General features: G+C 40.5%; 2 protein-coding genes and 1 long non-coding RNA gene across 4 annotated transcripts; 1 reads left to right on the forward strand and 2 right to left on the reverse strand.

The window, feature by feature from the left end:
* The first annotated feature begins 731 nt into the window (after positions 1-731).
* Positions 732-4,250, forward strand: LOC111446298 (RPM1-interacting protein 4-like). 2 transcript variants are annotated; one of them, XM_023085052.1, is made up of 5 exons: positions 732-1,150; positions 1,297-1,386; positions 2,561-3,187; positions 3,431-3,622; positions 3,968-4,250. In XM_023085052.1, the coding sequence occupies exons 2-5, from the start codon at positions 1,381-1,383 to the stop codon at positions 3,995-3,997; spliced, it is 855 nt and encodes a 284-aa protein (XP_022940820.1). In that variant the 5' UTR covers positions 732-1,150; positions 1,297-1,380; the 3' UTR covers positions 3,998-4,250. The 2 variants fall into 2 exon arrangements, with proteins under 2 accessions (XP_022940820.1, XP_022940826.1); XM_023085058.1 differs by having other exon boundaries at positions 2,564-3,187.
* Positions 4,251-5,305: 1,055 nt separating this feature from the next.
* On the reverse strand, positions 5,306-21,011 carry LOC111446277 (beta-galactosidase 9). The gene is made up of 19 exons (XM_023085020.1): positions 20,511-21,011; positions 19,625-19,720; positions 19,422-19,534; positions 18,203-18,269; positions 18,005-18,097; positions 16,390-16,533; positions 16,053-16,141; positions 14,765-14,870; positions 14,456-14,543; positions 13,680-13,801; positions 13,347-13,550; positions 12,177-12,415; positions 10,509-10,624; positions 10,227-10,324; positions 8,631-8,741; positions 8,300-8,410; positions 6,760-6,968; positions 6,319-6,667; positions 5,306-5,654 (listed from the first exon to the last, which is right to left on the reverse strand). Exons 1-19 carry the CDS (start codon positions 20,694-20,696, stop codon positions 5,517-5,519), a joined length of 2,679 nt encoding a protein of 892 aa, XP_022940788.1. The 5' UTR covers positions 20,697-21,011; the 3' UTR covers positions 5,306-5,516.
* On the reverse strand, positions 7,567-7,742 carry LOC111446329. Its single transcript, XR_002711051.1, has 2 exons — positions 7,643-7,742; positions 7,567-7,596 (listed from the first exon to the last, which is right to left on the reverse strand). It is a non-coding gene; the product is annotated as an uncharacterized LOC111446329 (long non-coding RNA).
* Positions 21,012-21,057: the final 46 nt, after the last annotated feature.

Genomic DNA, 21,057 nt, shown 5'->3' on the forward strand with positions numbered 1-21,057 from the left:
ATATGGTTATTAAAAATAAAATAAATAAAATAAGAGTTGAAACAAAATAAATTAACATTTTTTTATATCATTATTAAAATTAAATAAAGTTGTTAGATGAACACGACCATCCACATGATATTCTCCACTTTGAGCATAAGCTTTCATGTCTTTGCTTTGGACTTCTCCAAAAGATCCACGTGATATTGTCCACTTTGAGCATAAGCTTTCCATGTCTTTACTTTGGGCTTCTCCAAAAGATCCACGTGATATTGTCCACTTTGAGCATAAACTTTCATGTCTTTGTTTTGGGCTTCTTCAAAAGGTCTCGTCCACTTTGAGCATAAACTTTCATGTCTTTGTTTTGGGCTTCTTCAAAAGGTCTCGTCCACTTTGAGCATAAACTTTCATGTCTTTGTTTTGGGCTTCTTCAAAAGGTCTCATATACGAGAGATTCTTTGATTATAAACTCATCATTCCCTAAAATGTGGGACTTTCATCCTCCAATAAATTAGCTGAGGTGGGACTCTCATCATCCAACTAGAGAAATTAAAGTTATAGATATTTTTCAACCATTTTAACAATGAAGTGTGTGTTCAAATTATAATTGAAAAATGAAAAAAAAATACTAAATCGAATTTAAAAAATACAATAATTAAAATGGACATTTTAAAAAATAAAAATAAAGTAAATCATAAGTATATAAGAAGAATAAGAAGTATTTAAATATAGAAAACTGTGAGAGGTGCACTATTAATGGGGGCGATGGAAGGGTCACTGTCTGATGATTTGAGTTCTCCGGTAGTGAAGTTCTTCGTCTTCAATCATTCGTCATCGCGCTGACCTCATCTTGTTCATTTCCATTTTTCGATACTCTCTCTCTCTTCTTTGTGTTCATTTCTCCAAAAGATTTAGTTAAAAAGTGAAAAATGATGCAAAATTTTTGCTCCAGAAAGTGGAGTGAAAAATGTTGCTGTCAAATCGTTTTCTTCTCCCCAATTTTTTTCATTTCAGTTCACCAAAAGCTTCCGTTAAAAAAGGTTATGAAATTCTACAGATCCGTCTTCCAATTGCAATATTATTCGATTTCCAGAGGGTTTTCACATTAATTTTGGATCATGTTTCGGGTCCTACTTCGAGAATTTGACTTTCGAGTCAATAATGTCGCTGAGTAAGTCATTAATTTCATGGAAGCTTGCTTTTCTTTAGCTAATTGGTTGATCGTTTTCATGCCAGTGCTCTGTATCTGCTTCTATTATGGCCGTCGCTTTCGCTTATTGTGGCCAATTTTTGTTTGTTTTAACTTCTGCTGTGCAGGTTGGACTTGGAAGAAGTTAAAATAGGTTGCTCGGTTTGATTTGGGAGTACAGTTTCGAGATTTCTAGCCTTGTCCTTAGGCTAATGGCTGTGAGTTTTCGAAAGTTCTCTACATTCTCTTCGTTTGTTATTTTGTGATTGCCATGTTCTTGACTGGTTCTGAAGCGATGGAGCTTACTGAATTTCTTCGTCATCTTATTTATAAGTTGCGAACTATTGATATCTATGTTTTGGCCTCATCTTTGAACTTTATATGCATATTTTTATGATGGTTGAGGCTTTCAAGATGGTGCAATCTTGGAATTTCTGGAGGATTTGGTGCTATTTTGCATGTTTGATCTTTCTTTTTTCGCTTTTCTTGTGTTCTGGCTGTTTATGGATGTATACAATGTACAATCATATTCAATTGGTGTCGAGTTCAGAGATGAACAAGCTCGTTATTTCGTCGTTGATCTGACTATCTTGGAGTCTAGAACTGATTTGACCTTCTCTTCTCTAGCTTACCTTAATTAATGGGTTCAACCTGTAGGCTACTTTTAATTCTCTTTCCATGACTGGGTCTTGTGAACACATTATGTATCTTACTGAACTTTTTAAAGAAAAAGTAATTAGTTCTGTCTTTCTAAGACTTCGTCAAAGATTCAGTCAAGCCCGTTTCTCCTGTCATAAAGAAGAGACCATTTCCACTCCAAGAATTCCTTTAAGATGTCCAATGCCCATGTTTATTGTTCTGATTCATGTGGGAAATCTTATTGATACACAATTCGTAGGCGGTACCATCACGGTAATAACACGAATTTGATACTATACTATTCAGAAACTATGGTAAGTAATTGGTATTGCTTTTAATGTCATGGCTGACAGCCTGAAAGAAGATGGTTATCCTTGGTTTCCACCATGAGCAAGCTCATCTTTCATGAGTTTTGAATTTGGTTTATGTATATAAAGTTGTATGCTTCGAAGGTAAAACAATACGTGCTGATTGCATATCGTCATTTTCTTTCACATGGATGGTTTTGTAACCTTTTCATAGATTTGTTACCATCTAGCTTTTAGGGACTATAAGGAAATTCCTTACCGGAAGTTTTGAGAAGTTGCAGGAATCTGCATGAATTGGAGGAGGATCATATTTGTGTTGCATGTAATTTTAGAATATGCATGAATTCAATCCAGTTTAGAACCATGAATCTAGTTTCTTTGCTTATGGTTGGTCCACTGAAAATGATTTAGTAAGAATGAAAGACATTTTCATCTTCCCCTGCAGCAGAGTTTGCAAGTACCAAAATTTGGGAAGTGGGATGATGGGGAGGATGTCCCGTATACAACCTATTTTGACAATGCAACAAAGGCTAAATCCGAGAGGTTGAATTTAAATGATCCTTCTCACCGAGAAGAGATTTCGGAGCGACAGGAAACTAGAGAAGGTGTTGTGAGGAGGCAAACCGAGTCTCCATTGCACCGGGATGGTTCAGAACTGCCTGGTCAAGATCATGACAGTTTAAAATCAACCACGAGTCGGGGTCAACAAGCATTAAGGCAAAAGTACACACAAGAAGATTTGAGCTTGGAAGATGGTAACACGAAAAAACGCCTTCAATCTCCTTTGGACCATCGAACAAGGGGTCACGTTAGCTTTAACTCCCCTCTTCATCAACGCCAGAGGAACAACACGGCCACTGTGAGAAATGGCGCAGCTTCTGATGGCAACATAGAAAATCCATCTCTCCAAACACGACAGCATCCAAGGACCGAAGCAAAAAGCGTTGTACCATCTTCGCCGTTACGTGACCGTAGGGGTTCAAGCTCACCTAAAGGAGGTTGTCATGATGGTGTAACTCCCTTGACTCCTGGAAGATCACGTCAACAATCCGCTCCTCGGGGCATTGAAACTGTAGTTTCTTCTTCTCATTTCCTTTTCTTTGTGTTTAATTGCACAAGTAGAGAGTCATCAAAAGATTTCAGTAACAATCAACCAGCTAAAGGTTGATAAAGAAAATGGTGTTTTGAGTGTCTTAATTTCCAGATTTGTTCTTTAGGTATTATCAGGTCTTTTAAACAAAAGCTGCCTAGAATTTGCTGAAATCAAATGATTCATGACTTTGAATGACATGATCTCTTATGTTTGAGCTTGCAGCCTGATCGTAGCCCCACAGTTCCAAGATTTGGTGACTGGGATGAGAGCGATCCAACATCGTCTGAGAACTACACAAGTATTTTCACCAGAGTACGTGAGGAGAGACAAACTGAGGAAGAAGGAGGTTTTCCGGTGGGGACTAACATTTCTCATGCTGACCGTCGTAATCGATCCGATGCCGAAAATTCTAAGGTACATAAATCCAAGTCAATAGATTACAATAAATTTAATCTTTCCCTTATTGAGGACTTAAATTTAATCTTTCCCTTAAATCCAAGTCAATAGATTACAATAAATTTAATATTTGTTACTTGATTACTCGATCTCTTGCTTTGATATCTTGCAAAAACAAATTTTTGGGTTCGGTGATTCAACCACAACAATTGTCGTGTTCTCAACACCTTTTCACCACAATTGAGCACGTGTTAGCCATTTTATGCAAACTTTTAGGTGAAAAAAGTTAAAAATCTTTTTTCCTTAAATATTTTCTACGGAGTTGGTAAAAGTTTAGTGATTTATTCTTTGCCTTTGGTACAGAAATGTTGCTGTTTTCCATGGGGAAAGTGACTGCGGGGAAGTTTTTGTTCTTCCAGTAAGGAATGAAAATGATGAGAAATTGTCGTCTAATGGAAACCTCCAGCAGGTACGAATCGATAACCATTCTGGAGGAGTTAGAATTTTGAGTGATTTCAAACTTAGATTGATTGATTGATTTTAAGTGTATTTGTCATTTAGTATTCCTTGAAATAGAATGATTGGTTTCAAATCCTATTTTTACTTTTATTGGCTCTACATAGATGAATTTGTGAAATTACCATTTTATTATTATTTTGCATATTATTAGTGAAGTTCTTGTTGTTTTTCCTATTTCTAGTGGTTATTCACCAATTTAACGGCATCGAACTCATTTTAGTTCAATGGATGTACTTTTATAAATAGGCAAACACACTACAATGTTGAATTAAGCAAAGCTTCTTTGGTAAAAATTTACACGACATGTTAGGTTTCTATTAACAATTAAAACCTGGACTTTGAGGAATGTGAACCAATGTCTTCCACTCACACTTAATGGACCCTATTCAAACATGTTGAGGCCCCGCTGCTTTTTCAATATCAAAAGGAAGTTGTCAGGTGGCAAAGTGGGCGAGACAATCCTATGTCAGTGAGGAAAGTGCGTGAAGCCTAAAAAATGTACATGCCTGGTGGCAAAGTGGGCGAGACAATCCTATGCTCAGCGAGGAAAGTGTTTGAAGCCTCAAAAATGCACATGTCTGGTGGTAAAGTGGGCGAGACAATCATATACTCAACGAGGAAAGCGTTTGAGACCTCAAAAATGTACATGTCTGGTGACAAAGTGGGTGAGACAATCATATGCTCAATGAGGAAATCGTTTGAGGCCTAAAAAATGCACATGTCTAGTGGCAAAGTGGGCAAGACAATCATATGCTCAGTGAAGAAAGCGCTTGAGGCCTCAAAAATCGAAACTAATTGTAATTTAATATTTACTTATTTACTTATTTATAGAAGCAAGTAATTAGAATATGAAGCTATGAGCCAAATTTTTTTGTCAGATGAAAGTTGTCTCTAACTCAATGAGTTACTCTAAACTCAACCTTCAAAGTGAACGGATTTGAACATTTAACTATCTATCGACGAATTAGGCCAATTTATTGGCTTTAGTGGCTGATGTCGACCCATCCCCAATACTTCGACAAGCAACTCAAAACATGAAAAGTACTTTTATAAGAAAAATGTTAAATCTTGCACTCATCTTCAACATTTATATATATATATAAGAGATCTCAACTTTATATTGTTTAGTTATATTCAAATGATAATCCAAAAAAGGAACAAAAGATGTTGACTCAATCAATCTCAAACTTATAAAAGAGACAGTTGATCTTCTTTTGGTTCTCATTTTATTCAATGCATTGAGATCTTTTACAAATTTACAACGAAGACGATATCGACGAGTTAGGTATATACCGTAGTGGCAGAATAGAAAATGCATAAACACATACTTACATAAAGAGAATGGAGGGGCCATGAAGCTCAATTACGTCGCTCGGGTTAGCTGCTTTTCATTTCAAGCAGATAAACGAGTACCTGATGTCGAACTACATCGAGCCTCAACCGCTAGTGTCTTGACAATGCTACGACATGGATCACCTCCAAATGCAGAATTTGAAACTTCAACTGTGCAACTATTTTTACCCAAACAAGCCTGTGAAGGTTAAAAAAAAAACAAACTTGTCAGGTTTACTTACTATGGATACAAGCTGAAAAGCATATTATTGAACCCCACAGGCCACAGGAGCTTTTGATATTTATTTCCTGAACGATCTGGCAGCTCGTTTAACGAAAACTCTTAATATTTCCTATTTTATCCTACTTTTCGACGTTTAAGTTCGAAATTTACCGAACACTTATTTACTTCATATTACACCCAATTTTTGTAAGAGCACGTTTTGATAGCAATTTATATGTAAAAAAAATTGTCACGTGTGACAACTCAAGCCCACCGCTAGCAGATATTGTTTGCTCTGGCCCGTTACCTATCGCTCTCAGCCTCACAGTTTTAAAATGCGTCTTTTAAAGAGAAGTTTTCACACCCTTGTAAAAAATGTTTCATTCCCCTCTCCAATCGATGTGAGATCTCACAATCTACCTCCTTAGATGATATTGTGAGATCCCACATCGGTTGGAGAGGGAAACGAAACATTCCTTACAAGAGTGTGGAAACCTCTCTCTAACAAATGCGTTTTAAAATCGTGAGGCTGACGACGATACGTAATAGACCAAAAAAGACAATATCTGCTAGCGGTAGACTTGACCATTACATTATAAGACATAGAATTCTATTGAAATATCAAACAAGGACAACTTACCTGGGAAACAACAGACAGAGAATTGGTTGAATGACAGCGGCCTCTAGAGAACTCCTTGCAACTTCCTTGAGGAGTTCCATAGCTAGCAAATTCGATCGAGGAGATCACGTGGCCATCGTCACAATGCAAGAACATTTCCGGGTTCGTTCCGCTCGAAAGAATTTCTCCATCAGATGTATAATCAGCAGACAACTTCCTTAGAGGTGGATAGTTGGACTCCGAGACCTGACCACAGACGACTCCAGTTGAATACAACTTCACGACGATCTCGAGCGGATTTCCTCCAGTTTCCTCAAAGAGGACGAGTAAATTGTTCGATTCCTTTAACCATGATCGCGGAACGTGGTACCTAAAAGATGCCATAAACGATACAAAGTAAAACATTTTCACTATTGAAACATAATTTGGCTTCTTTGAGCTATACAGTAAGTGCGGACATACCAGCTTTGTGTCGGCCGACCGCAATTTGTAGCACACTTTCCTGAATTATAAGCACCACGATAGTCGCATTTTTTGGGACAGCCATCTTTCGGGGCAACCACGGTCCAGTATCTACCTATATGATGACCATTGACCCAAGCCTGTCCCTTTCCCATGCTTCCTAGATTGATAGCGACCGGGTCGGTCCCGTCGGGCGAACTGAAGTATGCCTACACCAGAAGGAAAGGAGTGAATTTCTAACCATTTTTCTTTTGGTAAGAAACTAAGCTTTCATCGAGACAAATGAAAGCAAAAGAACAAGACCAAATAGATAATGATAAAAAGGTTACGTGAGATCCCACGTCGGTTAGAGAGGGGAACGAAGCATTCTTTATAAGAGTGTGGAAACCTTTTCTTAGCAGACACATTTTAAAAACTTTGAGGGGAAGCCCGAAAGGGAAAGCCCAAAGACGACAATATCTGCTAGTAGTGGTGGGTTTGAGCTGTTATAGGTTCAATCAAGGCACACCCATAAAGACACATTAAATCTCGCAACCTCCCACCCCTCCTCCAAAGAACTCTCCACCCCTCTAAAAAATTCTACCATTCCTCTCCAGCCACGTGTCACAATCACACTCTTGATGGCAGCGGACTTGGGATTGTGCGGCACTCACTTTCCAACGATAAGTGAGCTAAGCCAATTCGTTCTTGCGTCGCCTACGGCCAAGCGACGTCTGCTCGAGCCTCTAGCCTCGGTTTTAAGAGAAGGTTTTAGAAAACAATGGCAGAGAGAGATTTTCGAAAGAGACGTTATATAAGCAAGCAAGAGAGAAATAACAACGGCTCACAATATATAACCTTGGGTAGGGAGAAGTTGACAACTAGTCGTATCCCCCTATATTACATTCTAAAGCATTTCATGTCTGGCAGGCCTAAACATGATATTTCTAAAACGTCGTACTTCCTAGAAATACAAAAGTAAAACACTAGAATATGAAAATACATAAAGGGTTTGGCTTGTCATGGGCATGCAGCGGCCATGGGCAACACGCCTTGGACGAGCATACCACGCTCCTCACAAGATAACAAACGAACAGGTTTGCCACAAGATTCTTCTCTTATCCCAAAATCTATCTGACCATACATATACACAAGAAAAGAAATATAGGCAAAATAAAGCTTCCCCGAGCAGAACTATAACACCCGAGTCCCCACGAGGTATTAGAGACTTGGTTTTTCCTATCGAGTCCAAACTTCTGGGATTTTATCGAGAGAAATACCTGGAAAAGACCCACAGACTCAAGAAAAGTACAAAAGAAAAATGGTCAAAGTCAACCCCGGAGGGGTAATTTGGTCATTCTACCCTCCTTCCTCATTAACCACCTGAGAGAAAGGAAGTTCGAGAGAGAGGAACTATATAGCAAAACCCCTATAGCATCAATCAGACCAAATGGGAACACTGTAAACAAAAATTCAAAACAAAGAGTCCAACAAAAGCAAAAAAAACCATGATTTTGTCTAATAAACAACAATTTTGATAAAGCCATGTGGTTATATCTACCTTGTACCACGTGAAGGGAGACGGAACGGCATCGACAGACAAATCAGTCCAATCGGCCTTCTCGTTTTCTTCTAACGAATAGAATTTCAAGAACTCACCCTTCAGCCCGACCTGGTGCCAAAACAAAAAAATTATTTAGGTGAGAGATTGAACTACCAACCTTCTAAATGATAAATGATAGTCAATGTCTTATCTACTTAGTTATGTTCGAATTGGCATAAAAAAATTAACAGGGTCAAGGACGTGGTGAAACTATAACTAGTACCGAAACTTATTGGTTAAACCAATTAAATTGAGGTCGTTTTTGGTAATTACAACATAATGTTGTTACCTGATAAGTCCATAAGGACTCTGAGAGATCTATATCGCCGTTTTTTAATCCAGTGAGCTTTATACGGCCTCTGATACCTGCCCCATCTTTCTCAATGAAGGCACCAGAATTCTACAATAACATAAAATTTTATTCAAATAATATATAAGATCCATGAACAATATATCGCCAGCAAATAAGTAACTTGAAAGGAAATTTGCTTTAAAATGTGTGTTGAATCTAAGAGAAAATTCTTGAATGTTCGGGTCAATGCTAAGATGGCATCTTAAATACCTTTCTCTTAGATTTGCCCCGAGGCTTCTTGTAACAGCCCAAGTCCACCGCTAATAGATATTGTCCGCTTTGGCCTGTGACGTATCGCCATCAGCCTCACGGATTTAAAACGTGTCTGTTAGGGAGAGGTTTCCACACCCTTATAAAGAATGTTTTGTTCCCCTTTCCAACCGATGTGGGATCTCACAATTCACCCCCCTTAGGGGCCCGGTGTCACGGTCATGCTTGTCCAAGGCATGTCGTCCAAGGCCGCATGCCCGTGACACGCCGAAACCTTTGCCTTGTACTACTTTATTACTTTCTTTTACCGCTTTCATGTTGTATTATTTCTTTCTTATTTTCTTTAAGAGTATATGACGTTTCGACGATGTCATGGCTACGCTTGGTAGACATGAAATGCCTTAAAATGTACTATAGGGGGATACGACTAGTTGTCAACTTCTCCCTACCCGATAGTTATATGCAGTAAGCCGTTGTTGTTGCCTTTTTTGCTTACATTCTCATATAACACCAATCTCTCTCTCTCTTGCTTTCAAAACTCTTTCCAAAACCTCTCTTCCGCGCTTTTTAAAATCTTCTCTTGAAATCGAGACCCGAGGTTTGTATTCACGTTGCTTGACCGCAGGCAACGTAACTCAAAGTAGGCTTGACCCATTCAGTGCTGAGAGTGGGTGCCGCACAATCGCCAAATCCGCTGCCTAGAAACCGCGATTGTGACACCCAGCGTCTTCACTAGCACACTGCCCGATGTCTGGCTCTGATACCATTTGTAACAGCCCAAGCCCAAGCCCACCGCTAATAGATATTGCCCGCTTTAGCCTGTTCCGTATCGTCGTCAGCCTCACGATTTTAAAACGCGTCTGTTAGGGAGAGGTTTCCACATCCTTATAAAGAATATTTTGTTCCCCTCTCCAACCGATGTAGGATCTCACAATCCACCCCCTTTAGGGGCCAGCGTCTTCGCCTGGCACACTGCCCAGTGTCTGGCTCTGATCCCGTTTGTAACAGCCCAAACCCAAGCCCACCGCTAATAGATATTGCCCGCTTTAACCCATTCCATACCATCGTCAGCCTCACGGTTTTAAAACACGTCTATTAGGGAGAGGTTTCCACACCCTTATAAAGAATGTTTCATTCCCCTCTCCAACCGATGTGCGATCTCACAATCCACTTCCCTCAATAAAAAATTTCCCGAAGAGAGCCATAAATTGACCTTATCTCAATATGTGTGTATGTATATATATATATATATATATATATATATATATATATATATATATTAAATAGCGTGATACTAAGGAAAGCTATAGGTGCAATTTTTACCTGTAAACCCACTGTCTCAGATAACAACAGCAAATCATTGTATCCTTCAACAAATTGAACAGGCTGGACAATCTTGACCCACTGACCAATTGCGCTGCCTTTTCTTCCATATGACAGTAAAAATTAAATATAGAAATGATTAGTAGATGTGAGCAAAACACAAAAGTGCAGATATTCATATAGTTGATGCATTACTTAAAAAATCTAAAATTTTGACAAGAACATGAAAAATATTGAAATAACAGGGCACCAAATACAGTGCAAGATATCATGTTCGATCACCTGCGATCTTCCCGTTAACTAATACACGAAACACATCCCGAACACTATCGATGGTAACTGTTGGGCTAACATTGCTTTCTTTCCAAAATGATATATCATCACTGGAAACATGTATCCTGTATTCCACAAACTCATAGTGTGAAGTAACAAAAATTAATAGATAAACGTGGGATATGTATTAAAATCATACTTATCATGAATCTCAAAAATGTCATTTGTTTATATTCATTTGAACACACTCCTAATGTATGGACTAAGGCTTGAGGCACATTGTGTTAATAAAGCATCAATTGCTTTCTTTTATTTGTAATTGTTCTTTATCATAAAACCAAACCAATGAGATACGAGTGAGTTTCAAACTAATGTGAGATCCCACATCGGTTGGAGAGGCGAACGAAGCATTCTTTATAAGGGTATGAAAACCTCCGCCTAGCAGGCGCATTTTAAAAACATTGAGGAGAAAGTCCAAAGAGGACAATATCTGCTAGTGGTGGGCTTGAGCTGTCACAAATGGTATGAGAGTCAAACACCGGGCGGTGTGCCAGCAAGAATGCTAAACCCTGAAGGGGGTGGACACCGGGCGGTGTGCCAGTGAGGATGCTGGGCCCCGAAGGAGGATGGATTGTGAGACCCATATCAATTAGAGAGAGGAATGAGTGACAGTGAGGACACTAGGCCACGAAGGGGGCGGATTGTGAGATCCCACATCGGTTGGAGAGGGGAACAAAGCATTCTTTATAAGGGTGTGGAAACCTCTCCCTAGTAGACGCGTTTTATAAACCTTGAGGGGAAAGCCCAAAGAGAACAATATCTACTAGCGGTGGGCTTGGGTTGTTACAAATAGTATCAAAGTCAAACACCGGGCGGTGTGCCAGCGAGGACGCTGATCCCCGATGGGGGTGGACACTGGGTGGTGTGCCAACGAGGACGCTGGGCCCCGAAAGGGGATGGATTGTGAGATCCCATATCGATTAGAGAGAAGAATGAGTGCCAGCGAGGATGCTAGGCCACGAAGGGGGTGGATTGTGAGATCCCACATCGGTTGGAGAGGGGAATGAAGCATCCTTTACAAGGGTGAAAACCTCTCCCTACTAGACGCATTTTAAAAACTTTGAGGGGAAAGCTCAAAGAGGACAATATCTGCTAGCGGTGGGCTTGGGTTGTTACAAATAGTATCAAAGTCAAACACCAGGCGGTGTGCCAGCTAGGACGTCAATCCCCGACAGGGTGGACACTGGGTCGTGTGCCAACGAGAACGTTGGGCCCCGAAAGGGGATGGATTGTGAGTTCCCATGTTGATTAGAGAGAGAAATGAGTGTCAGCGAGGACGCTAGGCCACGAAGGGGGTGGATTGTGAGATCCCACGTCGGTTGAAGAGGGGAACGAAGCATTCTTTATAAGGGTGTGGAAACCTCTCCTTAGCAGACGCATTTTAGAAACCTCGAGGGAAAAATCCAAATAAGACAATATCTGCTTAGCAGTGGGCTTAGGCTGCTACACCCAAGCAACCATTGTTAAGCGAAATCTAATCCCTACAAATCATGAATTGATTTTCTACATTAAGTAAGCTAGCAATATTTGCGAACGTTTTTCATCTCTATTCTAATTATCAGCCAACATATGTGAATTGTGCTTCCAATTTTACCAAATAAATGAAAAAAGAAATACCTGGTCAAATACCAAAGGTAATCAGAACTATCCTTTGTAACATTTAAATGCTCCAATATACCCTTAACAGTGAAGCTTTTGTCACTCCAGATGCCAACGGGTTCTTTTACCGTCATCCAAGAACTAAAACTTGTTGAAAGTTCATTCTGGCGCATAGAATGCAGCTTTAAAGAGATGTTAGAAGAAAAGGGTGTGGGCGCATAAAACTCCAATAAGTTGATGGACGTCTGAGCTGTAACCTGAAGCAAATGCAAACATATTGTAATCCGAAAATCATTTCATATTATACATTGGGTCAAAACTATTATAGAAGCTTGTAAAACATAAAAATTTCAATATAGATAAAGATTTCGTAAGCCGTACATGTAAACTAACAGGTAAGATCCCACATTGGTTGAAGAGGGGAACAAAACATTCCTTACAAGGGTCTGGAAACCTCTCCCTAGCAGACACGTTTTAAAACCTTGAGGGGAAGCCCAGAAGAGAAAGCCTAAAAAAGACAATATCTACTAACGGTAGGCTTGGACTGTTACAAATGGTATCAGAGCTAGACATCAGGCCGGTGTGCCAGCGAGGATGCTGGGCCCCAACGAGGTGGATTGTGAGATCCCACGTTGGTTGGAGAGGGGAACGAAACATTCCTTCTAAGGGTGTGGAAACCTCTCCCTAGCAGACACGTTTTAAAACCTTGAGGAGAAGCCCAGAAGGGAAAGCCCAAAGAGGAAAATATTTACTAGCGGTGAGTTTGGACTATTACAAATAATATCAAAGCCAGACATTGGGCGATGTGCCAATGAGGAGAGGACACTGGGCCCCCAAGGGGGTGGATTGTGAGATCCCACGTTGGTTGGATATGGGAACGAAACATTCCTTATAAGAGTGTGGAAATCTCTCCCTAGCAGACGTGTTTCAAAACCTTGAGGGGAAACCCGGAAGGAAAAACCCAAAGAGTACAATATCTACTAGCGGTGGACTTGGACGGTTGCATAACAAAATGTATAGTTTCCGTTTTCCTTTGGGCTTACATACAGAATAGCATGAATAACACAGCATCATACACCAATTTCTAAGATGAAAGTAAAAAAGATATTTGAACCAGATTCTTCCATCATGTATCACATACAAAAATGATCGATCAAGAAAGCACGAGATCCAATAGGAGAATCGTACCTTTGCAGTATTGAACACTACGTTCTGGCAGTCTGGTAAAATACTAACCGACCACGGTGGTAAGTTATAAGTTCGCCCGTTAAATTTTACAGAAGCTGCATTACGTTCATCGATGTTTGCAAGAAATGCAGAACAACTTCTTAGACTTCCATGCTCCAAACGTTCGAGCTCGTCAGTTCGAGTATTCATATGGTATACATGTGCCTGGAAAACAGTAATAGGCATCATCAGCAAAAGATAGTTCAGATCATTTATTCCGAAATTCATCTTAATGATCGAAATTTCCAACAATAGTACGATAAAAACAAGAAAAAATTCGAGTTATTGCCAAACCTCCTGCTTGGACCCCAACTTAATATACTGGGGTGAGTCAGCAGATACCAAAGCAGGTTCACAGAGCTTTAATGCAGTATGCAGATCTTTCAAATGCCCCCATTTGGGCTCCCTTAGCAAACCTACATGAAGAAGAATAATTATTTCCGATACCGCCTATGAATAATGTGTTGAACATTGGCTAATTTAGGGGATGATCATGACTTTATAAATAAGGAATATATCTCCATAGGTATGAGGCCTTTTGGGGAAGCCCAAAGCAAAGCCACGAGAGCTTATGCTCAAAGTGGACAATATCATACTATTGTGGAGGTTCGTGATTCCTAACATAGTATCAGAGTCATGCCCTTAACATAGCCATATCAATAGAATCCTCAAATGTCGAACAAAGAAGTTGTGAGCCTCGAAGGTGTAGTCAAAAGTGACTCAAGTGTCAAACAAAGGGTGTACTTTGTTCGAAGGCTCCAAAGAAAGGAGTCGAGCCTCGATTAAGGTGAGGCTGTTTGAGGACTTCGTAGGCCTCAGGGGAGCTCTATGGTGTACTTTGTTCGAGGGGAGGATTGTTGGGAGGGAGTCCCACATTGGCTAATTTAAAGTGATCGTGGGTTTATAAGTAAGAAATACATCTCCGTTGGAATGAGACCTTTTGGGGAAACCCAAAAGCAAAGTCATGAGAGCTTATGCTCAAAGTTGACAATATCATACCATTGTGGAGGGCTGTGATTCCTAACCGTAAATGAACGTAAGAATTATAAGTTTCAACTTAATATACTTACCATACTCATCAATTGGAGAGTCATAATCATAGCTAGTAATGTAAAATGGGCCTCCAGCCGTACGGCCAAAATTTGTTCCACCAAAATACTGCAAATGTTGCAGAAGTACGTTTAGATACTTCATTGAATAAATGCAGAAGGGAGAAAAAAATGACAGCTTCCTGTCGTACGACACAAAATTAATGTTCATATCATCGAAATAAAGCTCAAAACAACGTTCTGCTTCGATTTACTGATACCATTTTCAAAAGAATTCATTGTAATTGGCATTGTTCCAAATGAGCCCCTAATTAGAGTCTTCTCACATACCATATAATAATTCTGGAAGCTCCCTTTTCGTTGGAAGAAGCGTGCAACAGAGAATGCAAGATCCTCGACTGGTCTGTGGGGTGTTCTTTCGCCCCATGATGTAAACCTTCATAAAATCGAAACGTTTATGCCTCTGGAATTATCTACCAATAGAAGTAATATACTATATCGTGTCGTATGATATGAACACAAATGATAAATGGTATATACTTTGAAAGGTTTTGGACAAGCTTCTAAGTTTTACTCATTTTCTTGATATCGATTAAAAAACAACAAAAATAAATTAAAACAACAAGAATGTGAGATCCCACGTCGGTTGGAGAGGGGAACGAAGCATTCTTTATTAGGGTGTGAAACCTCTCCCTAACAAACGCGTTTTTAAAACCTTGAAAGAAAGCCCAAAGGGGACCATGTCTACTAGGCGGGGGCTTTGGCCGTTACAATATTGGAGTCAAACACCGAGCAATGTGCTGGCGAGGAGGCTGAACCTCGAAGGGGGGTGGACACCAGGCCGTGTGCCAGCAAGGACGTTGGGCCTTGAAGGGGGTGGGTTGGGGGGTCCCACATCGATTGGAGAGGGGAACAAGTGCTGGCGGAGACACTAGGCTCCGAAGGGGGTGAATTGTGAGATCCCACATCGGTTGGAGAAAGGAACGAAGCATTCTTTATTAGGGTGTGGAAACCTCTCCCTAACAGACGCATTGACGCATTTTAAAAACCTTGAGGAAAAGCCCAAAGAGGACCATGTCTACTAGGCGGGGGCTTTGGCCGTTACAATATCAGAGCCAAACACCGAGCGATGTGATGGCGAGGAGGCTGAACCTTGAAGGGGGGGTGGACACCAGGCCGTGTGTCAGCGAGGATGTTGGGCCTTGAAGGGGGGTGGATTGGGGTGTCCCACATTGATTGGAGAGGGGAACAAGTGCTAACGGAGACACTAGGCTCCGAAGCGGGTGGATTGTGAGATTCCACATAGGTTGGAGAAGGGAACGAAGCATTCTTTATTAGGGTGTGAAAATCTTTCCCCAACAGACGCGTTTTAAAAACCTTAAGGGGTAGCCCAAAACGCAAAGTCCAAAGAGGACAATATTTGTTAGCGGTGAGCTTTGGCCGTTACAAAGAAAGTCTAAACCAATACCTCGTTTGGCTTCTTTTTAAAAAGAACACCGAACGACACAAATGTCCGTAATAATTAGAAACATAAATCATACTTCGACAAGTTAAAGAATGAAAACAATAACAATACAAAACAAATGGTACAAACTCGTAGTAATTAAAGAAAGTATACCATCCATCCCAATTTTCCGTCCAAAATATTGGTTTGCTTGGAGAATTTGGCTGAAAACCGTCACAATAGTAACCATTACATGAATTTATCTGTGATCATCAACAAACAAAACATAAGTTAACAACGTTTGGATCTCAAAATTTCAATAAAAAAAAATAATTAAATACGAACTTTTATGTATAATTACTAATTTTTCAAATCAAGGTAAATGTATCACATTCTTGAAGTTAATATTAACAAGAAGTAGATGAACTAGTAAGGAAAATCATTCCAAACAAAAGTTTATATTGGAAATGATAGAGAAGCTGAATTTGAGTATGTCGGGTAAGGGTGTTACAATGGTTGTTGGAGCATCCTTCTGCTGGCACATAACCCATGGAACCCCAGCACCAAGGCCTAGAGCCATCTCCGCAGCCCATTTAATATATTTCTGTCCTCTCTTTCCAAATGAGCTTTCGATGTTTCCATATTCATTTTCAACCTGTTAGAATGGAATTCATGCTAAACGACCTCGTTCGACTATGTGTGTGTATATATATATATATGTGTGTATATATATAGATAGATATATATATATATATATATATCTTATTAACAGAAACCTTCATACTGACATGTTATAAGAAATCATGGAGAGTATTTTAACTTCAGCATTCATCAAAACTCCCATGCATAAAGAAAAAGCAAAAAATCATGGAAATGAGCGGTAAACACTAACGTAAACAATCAATAATGCAACTTAAAATAAGGTAAGTTGTGTAACAACTCAAGTTCTCCCTAGACAATAACAAATATTGTCTGTTTTGGCCCATTATGTATCGCCATCAGCCTCACGGTTCTAAAACGCGTCTATTAGGGAGAGGTTTCCACACCTTTATAAGGAATGTTTCGTTCTCCTCTCCAACCAATGTGAGATCTCACAATTTACCCCTTCGGGGCCCAACGTCCTCGACGGCACTCTGCCCGGTGTCTGGCTTTGATGCCATTTGTAACAGCTAAAGTCCACCACTAGCAGATATTGTTTGCTTTGGCCCGTTACGTATCACCATCAACCTCACGGTTTTAAAACGTATCTATTAGGAAGAGGTTTTCACACCCTTATAAGGAATGTTTCGCTCCCCTCTCCAACCGATGTGGGATCTCACGATCCACCCCCTTGAGGGCCCAGCATCCTCACCGGCACTCCACCCGGTGCTGGCTTTGATACCATTTGTAACAGCACAAGTCCACCGCTAGCAAATGTTATTCACTTTGGCCCGTTACGAATCGACGTCAGCCTCACGGTTTTAAAACACATCTATAAAGGAGAGGTTTCCACACATTTATAAGGAATGTTTCGTTCCCCTCTCCAACCGATGTGGGATCTCACAATTCACCCCCTTCGTGGCCCGACGTCCTCGACGGCACTCTGCCCAATGTCTAACTCTGATACCATTTGTAACAGCTAAAGTCCACCGCTAGCAGATATTGTCCGCTTTGGCCCATTACATATCACCATCAACCTCACAGTTTTAAAATGCATCTATTAGGGTAAGGTTTCCACACCCTTATAAGGAATGTTTCGTCCCCCTCTCCAACCGATGTGGGATCTCACAATCCACCCCCTTGAAGGCCCAGCATCCTCACTGGCACTCCTCTCGGTGCTGGCTCTGATACCATTTGTAACAGCACAAGTCCACCGCTAGCAAATATTCTAGCAAATATTATCCACTTTGGCCCATAACATATCACCATCAGCCTCACGGCTTTAAAACACATCTATAAGGGAGAGGTTTCCACATCTTTATAAAGAATGTTTCGTTCCCCTCTCCAACAAATGTGGGATCTCACGGTAAAACTCATGAAAATTGTCCAAGAAGCAACTAAGTAAAAGTAAATAAATAAACACAAACCCATTAAATTTTAGTAGCAAGGTCAAAAATTACAAACGTTAAATTAAATAGTAATATAACCTGCAACATGATGACAGGACCACCTTGCCAACTAAATAACTTTTCAAAGCGCAAAAGATCCACTATCTTTTTGACAAACCGCTCCATCTCATCCTATACAAGATCAAATGTTGCTACAGTTAAACATGTCACTGCAACAAAGGTTAATTGAAAATACCAACATGCTTAACTATCTTATGAAGAGATGAACTCATGCACCTTGAAAGGAGCATTGTCTGTTCGAAATTCAATTCCAGGTACATCTCGCAACCACAAAGGAAAACCCCTACAATGATCCCATACTAAGTTACTGTTAAAATTTTGTAAATGTCATTGCAATACTGAGCTATGTCATTAGAAGCTCATCCATAACAGCATTCTTCAATAAAAATATGCTGAAATCGACTGTAACGGTCCAAATCCGCTGCTAGCAGATATTGTCCTCTTTGGGCTTTTCCTTACGAGCTTCCCCTCAAGGCTTTAAAACTCCTCTTTGGGCTTTTCCTTACGGGCTTCCCCTCAAGGCTTTAAAACGCGTATACTAGGGGAAGGTTTCCACACCCTTATAAAGGGGGTTTTGTTCTCCTCCCCAACCAATGTGGGACCCTCGCCAAATCCATCCCCTTTGGGGGCTAGCATTCTTACTGGCACACCATCTTGTGTCTACCCCCTTCGGGGAAGCTCCATTGGGGCCCAACATCCTTACTGGCACACCGTCTCATGTCTACCCCCTTCGGGGAAGAGCCTCCTCGTATAGCACATAGTCCGGTGTCTATCTCTAATACAATTTGTAATGGCTCAGGTCCACCGCTAGCAGATATTGTCCTCTTTGGGCTTTCCCTTACGGGCTTCCCCTCAAGGCTTTAAAACACGTCTGCTAGAGGAAGGTTTCCACACCCTTATAAAGGGTATTTTGTTCTCCTCCCCAACCAATGTGGGACATCACAATGACAAACAGCTTTAGCCACGACGAATTGCGATTTTATCTAAACTATTGGTCTTCGAGGCACAAATATGGTATAATAATAGCCTTGGCCAGATACAAAGCCATTTCAATGCACCTCAGACACGTGATGCTTTATTATCTTAAGCACCGAGTACCAATATACTAGATGATACCAAAAACTTTGTGTAACAGCTCAAACCCACCACTAGTAGCTATTGTCCATTTTGGCCCGTTACGTATCGCCGTCAGCCTCACGGTTTTAAAACACGTCTACTAGGGAGAGGTTTCCACACCCTTATAAAGAATGTTTCGTTCTCCTCTCCAACTAATGTGGGATCTCACAAAGTGAATGCCAATAATTTCAAGACTTAAATGACATCAGTTTCATTGGCGATAAATACACGATAACGATAATAAAGTCGCGAAGAAAAAGCACACTTTCATAAATTCTACTCGTAAAAGAACAAACTAATGGGGAACGGGAGAATGTACCCGAAATTCCACTCCGCACACACGTATGGTCCTATGCGTAAATGAAGGTATAGGCCACTCGATCCTACCAGCCTTATAAATTTGACAAGGTCATATCTCCCATCAAAGTTATACTGAAAGGTAAAACAATGTAAATGTATTTAAGTAATCAGGCAAACTACTGCTCACAGGAAGAATTGTAACTTGCAAAAAATTTACTGCACCTGTCTCTTCGTTGGTTCATGTCCATTCCAAAACACATAAGATTGGATGACATCCGCCCCACCTTCCTTGCTCTTCTCAATTATATTAGGCCACATCTTCGATCATGTAAAAACATAAGACCAAATTAATCTCTTAGCCAGTTAGCTAGTGTCAATTGAAAAGGTAGAACCGATTCGATCAAGCCGCATTGCCATAACTCTCAAAGTGCTAAGGGCCATGATAGTTGAGTGCACGGTCATACTCGTCCAAAGCGTGTTGCCTATGGCCACATGCCCATGCCACGCCGAACCTTTTGTTTAATTCCATGTTGTATTGTTTTACTATTGTATTTTCTGTTTGTGCGACTACTCGGTGAAATCATGTCTAAGCCTACTAGACCTAAATCGCCTCAAAATGTACTATAGGAGGGTGTGACTAGTTGTCAACTCCTCCTCTAATTTTGTATCACCGACGAAATCACGACCTGTCAAACTTGAATCACCTCAAAATGTACTACAGGGGATGCGATTAGTTGTCAAATTCTCCCTACCCAAAAAGTTATATGTTATTTTCGTTCTTACTTTTAAACTCACTTTCAAAAATCTCTCTACCCATTTTCTAAAACCTTCTTCTCAAACGGGACCAGAGGCTTGAGAATACATTGCTCGGCCGTAGACGACGCGAATACAAATTGGCTTGACTCACCTTGTGTTGGGAGTGAGTGCTGCGCAACCGCAAGTCCACTGCCAAGAACACTGCGATTGTGACACTGACCAACTTAAATTATACACACATCGAATTCACTTCCCTTCAGTCAATACCAATTTGATTTATTCTCTCACGCATTTTTCAGTATCTAAAAAGACGAAACATGAAGCGGTAAGAATTGAAGAATCGCCAAAATACCTCCGGAGTAGCGCGAGGATAATGAACACCGGCGGAGATAAGCATGCGGCGTTTTCCATCAATGATCAAAGCCCTATGGTCGTAGCTCACATTGAAAGGCTTGAAAAACTCGCCGGAGACAGCCAATAGAACAATCGTCAGAGTCAAACTCGTCAACCGAAGAATCAAAGCACTTCGCACCGCCATTTTCCTCCTCCTCGTTGAAAAACAAAGGTCAACCGGAAGCTCAACACAACGAAACCAGAATCGCCGTAGAAATATCTACAAATGAGTAATGAAGAACACACAACCACGGAGTAACACAGCCACCATGACCGTGGGGAAATTCTCAGCAAAAGCAATCGAGAGAGAAGTTCAACACTCAAAACCAAACAAGCAGTTGACGACAAGGAGACACCGCGACCTTCCACGGCTTCGATCAGTAACCGTCAGCCATTTCTAATGGAAGAACCAAATTAAGCTGAGCTCTTCTGCTAGAAGCAGGAATTGCTTGAAAGATACTTCAAGATATTGGTGAAGGCTATCATTGAGCCCTGCCTTTCTAATT

This window comes from Cucurbita moschata, unplaced genomic scaffold, assembly GCF_002738365.1.
Source record: "Cucurbita moschata cultivar Rifu unplaced genomic scaffold, Cmos_1.0 Cmo_Scf00001, whole genome shotgun sequence".
NCBI classification, from domain to species: Eukaryota; Viridiplantae; Streptophyta; class Magnoliopsida; order Cucurbitales; family Cucurbitaceae; genus Cucurbita; species Cucurbita moschata.

Excerpts from the sequence above, each read along its gene's own strand:
- LOC111446298 (XM_023085052.1), top strand. Across the intron at positions 3,188-3,430 it reads CTCCTCGGGGCATTGAAACT|CCTGATCGTAGCCCCACAGT; the intron begins GTAGTTTCTTCT and ends TTGAGCTTGCAG. Across the intron at positions 3,623-3,967 it reads CCGATGCCGAAAATTCTAAG|AAATGTTGCTGTTTTCCATG; the intron begins GTACATAAATCC and ends CCTTTGGTACAG.
- LOC111446277 (XM_023085020.1), bottom strand. The coding sequence starts at position 20,696 with ATGGCGGTGCGAAGTGCTTTGATTCTTCGGTTGACGAGTTTGACTCTG. Across the intron at positions 18,098-18,202 it reads CAGACAATGCTCCTTTCAAG|GATGAGATGGAGCGGTTTGT; the intron begins GTGCATGAGTTC and ends GATCTTGTATAG. Across the intron at positions 8,742-10,226 it reads CTGAGACAGTGGGTTTACAG|AATTCTGGTGCCTTCATTGA; the intron begins GTAAAAATTGCA and ends ATGTTATTGTAG.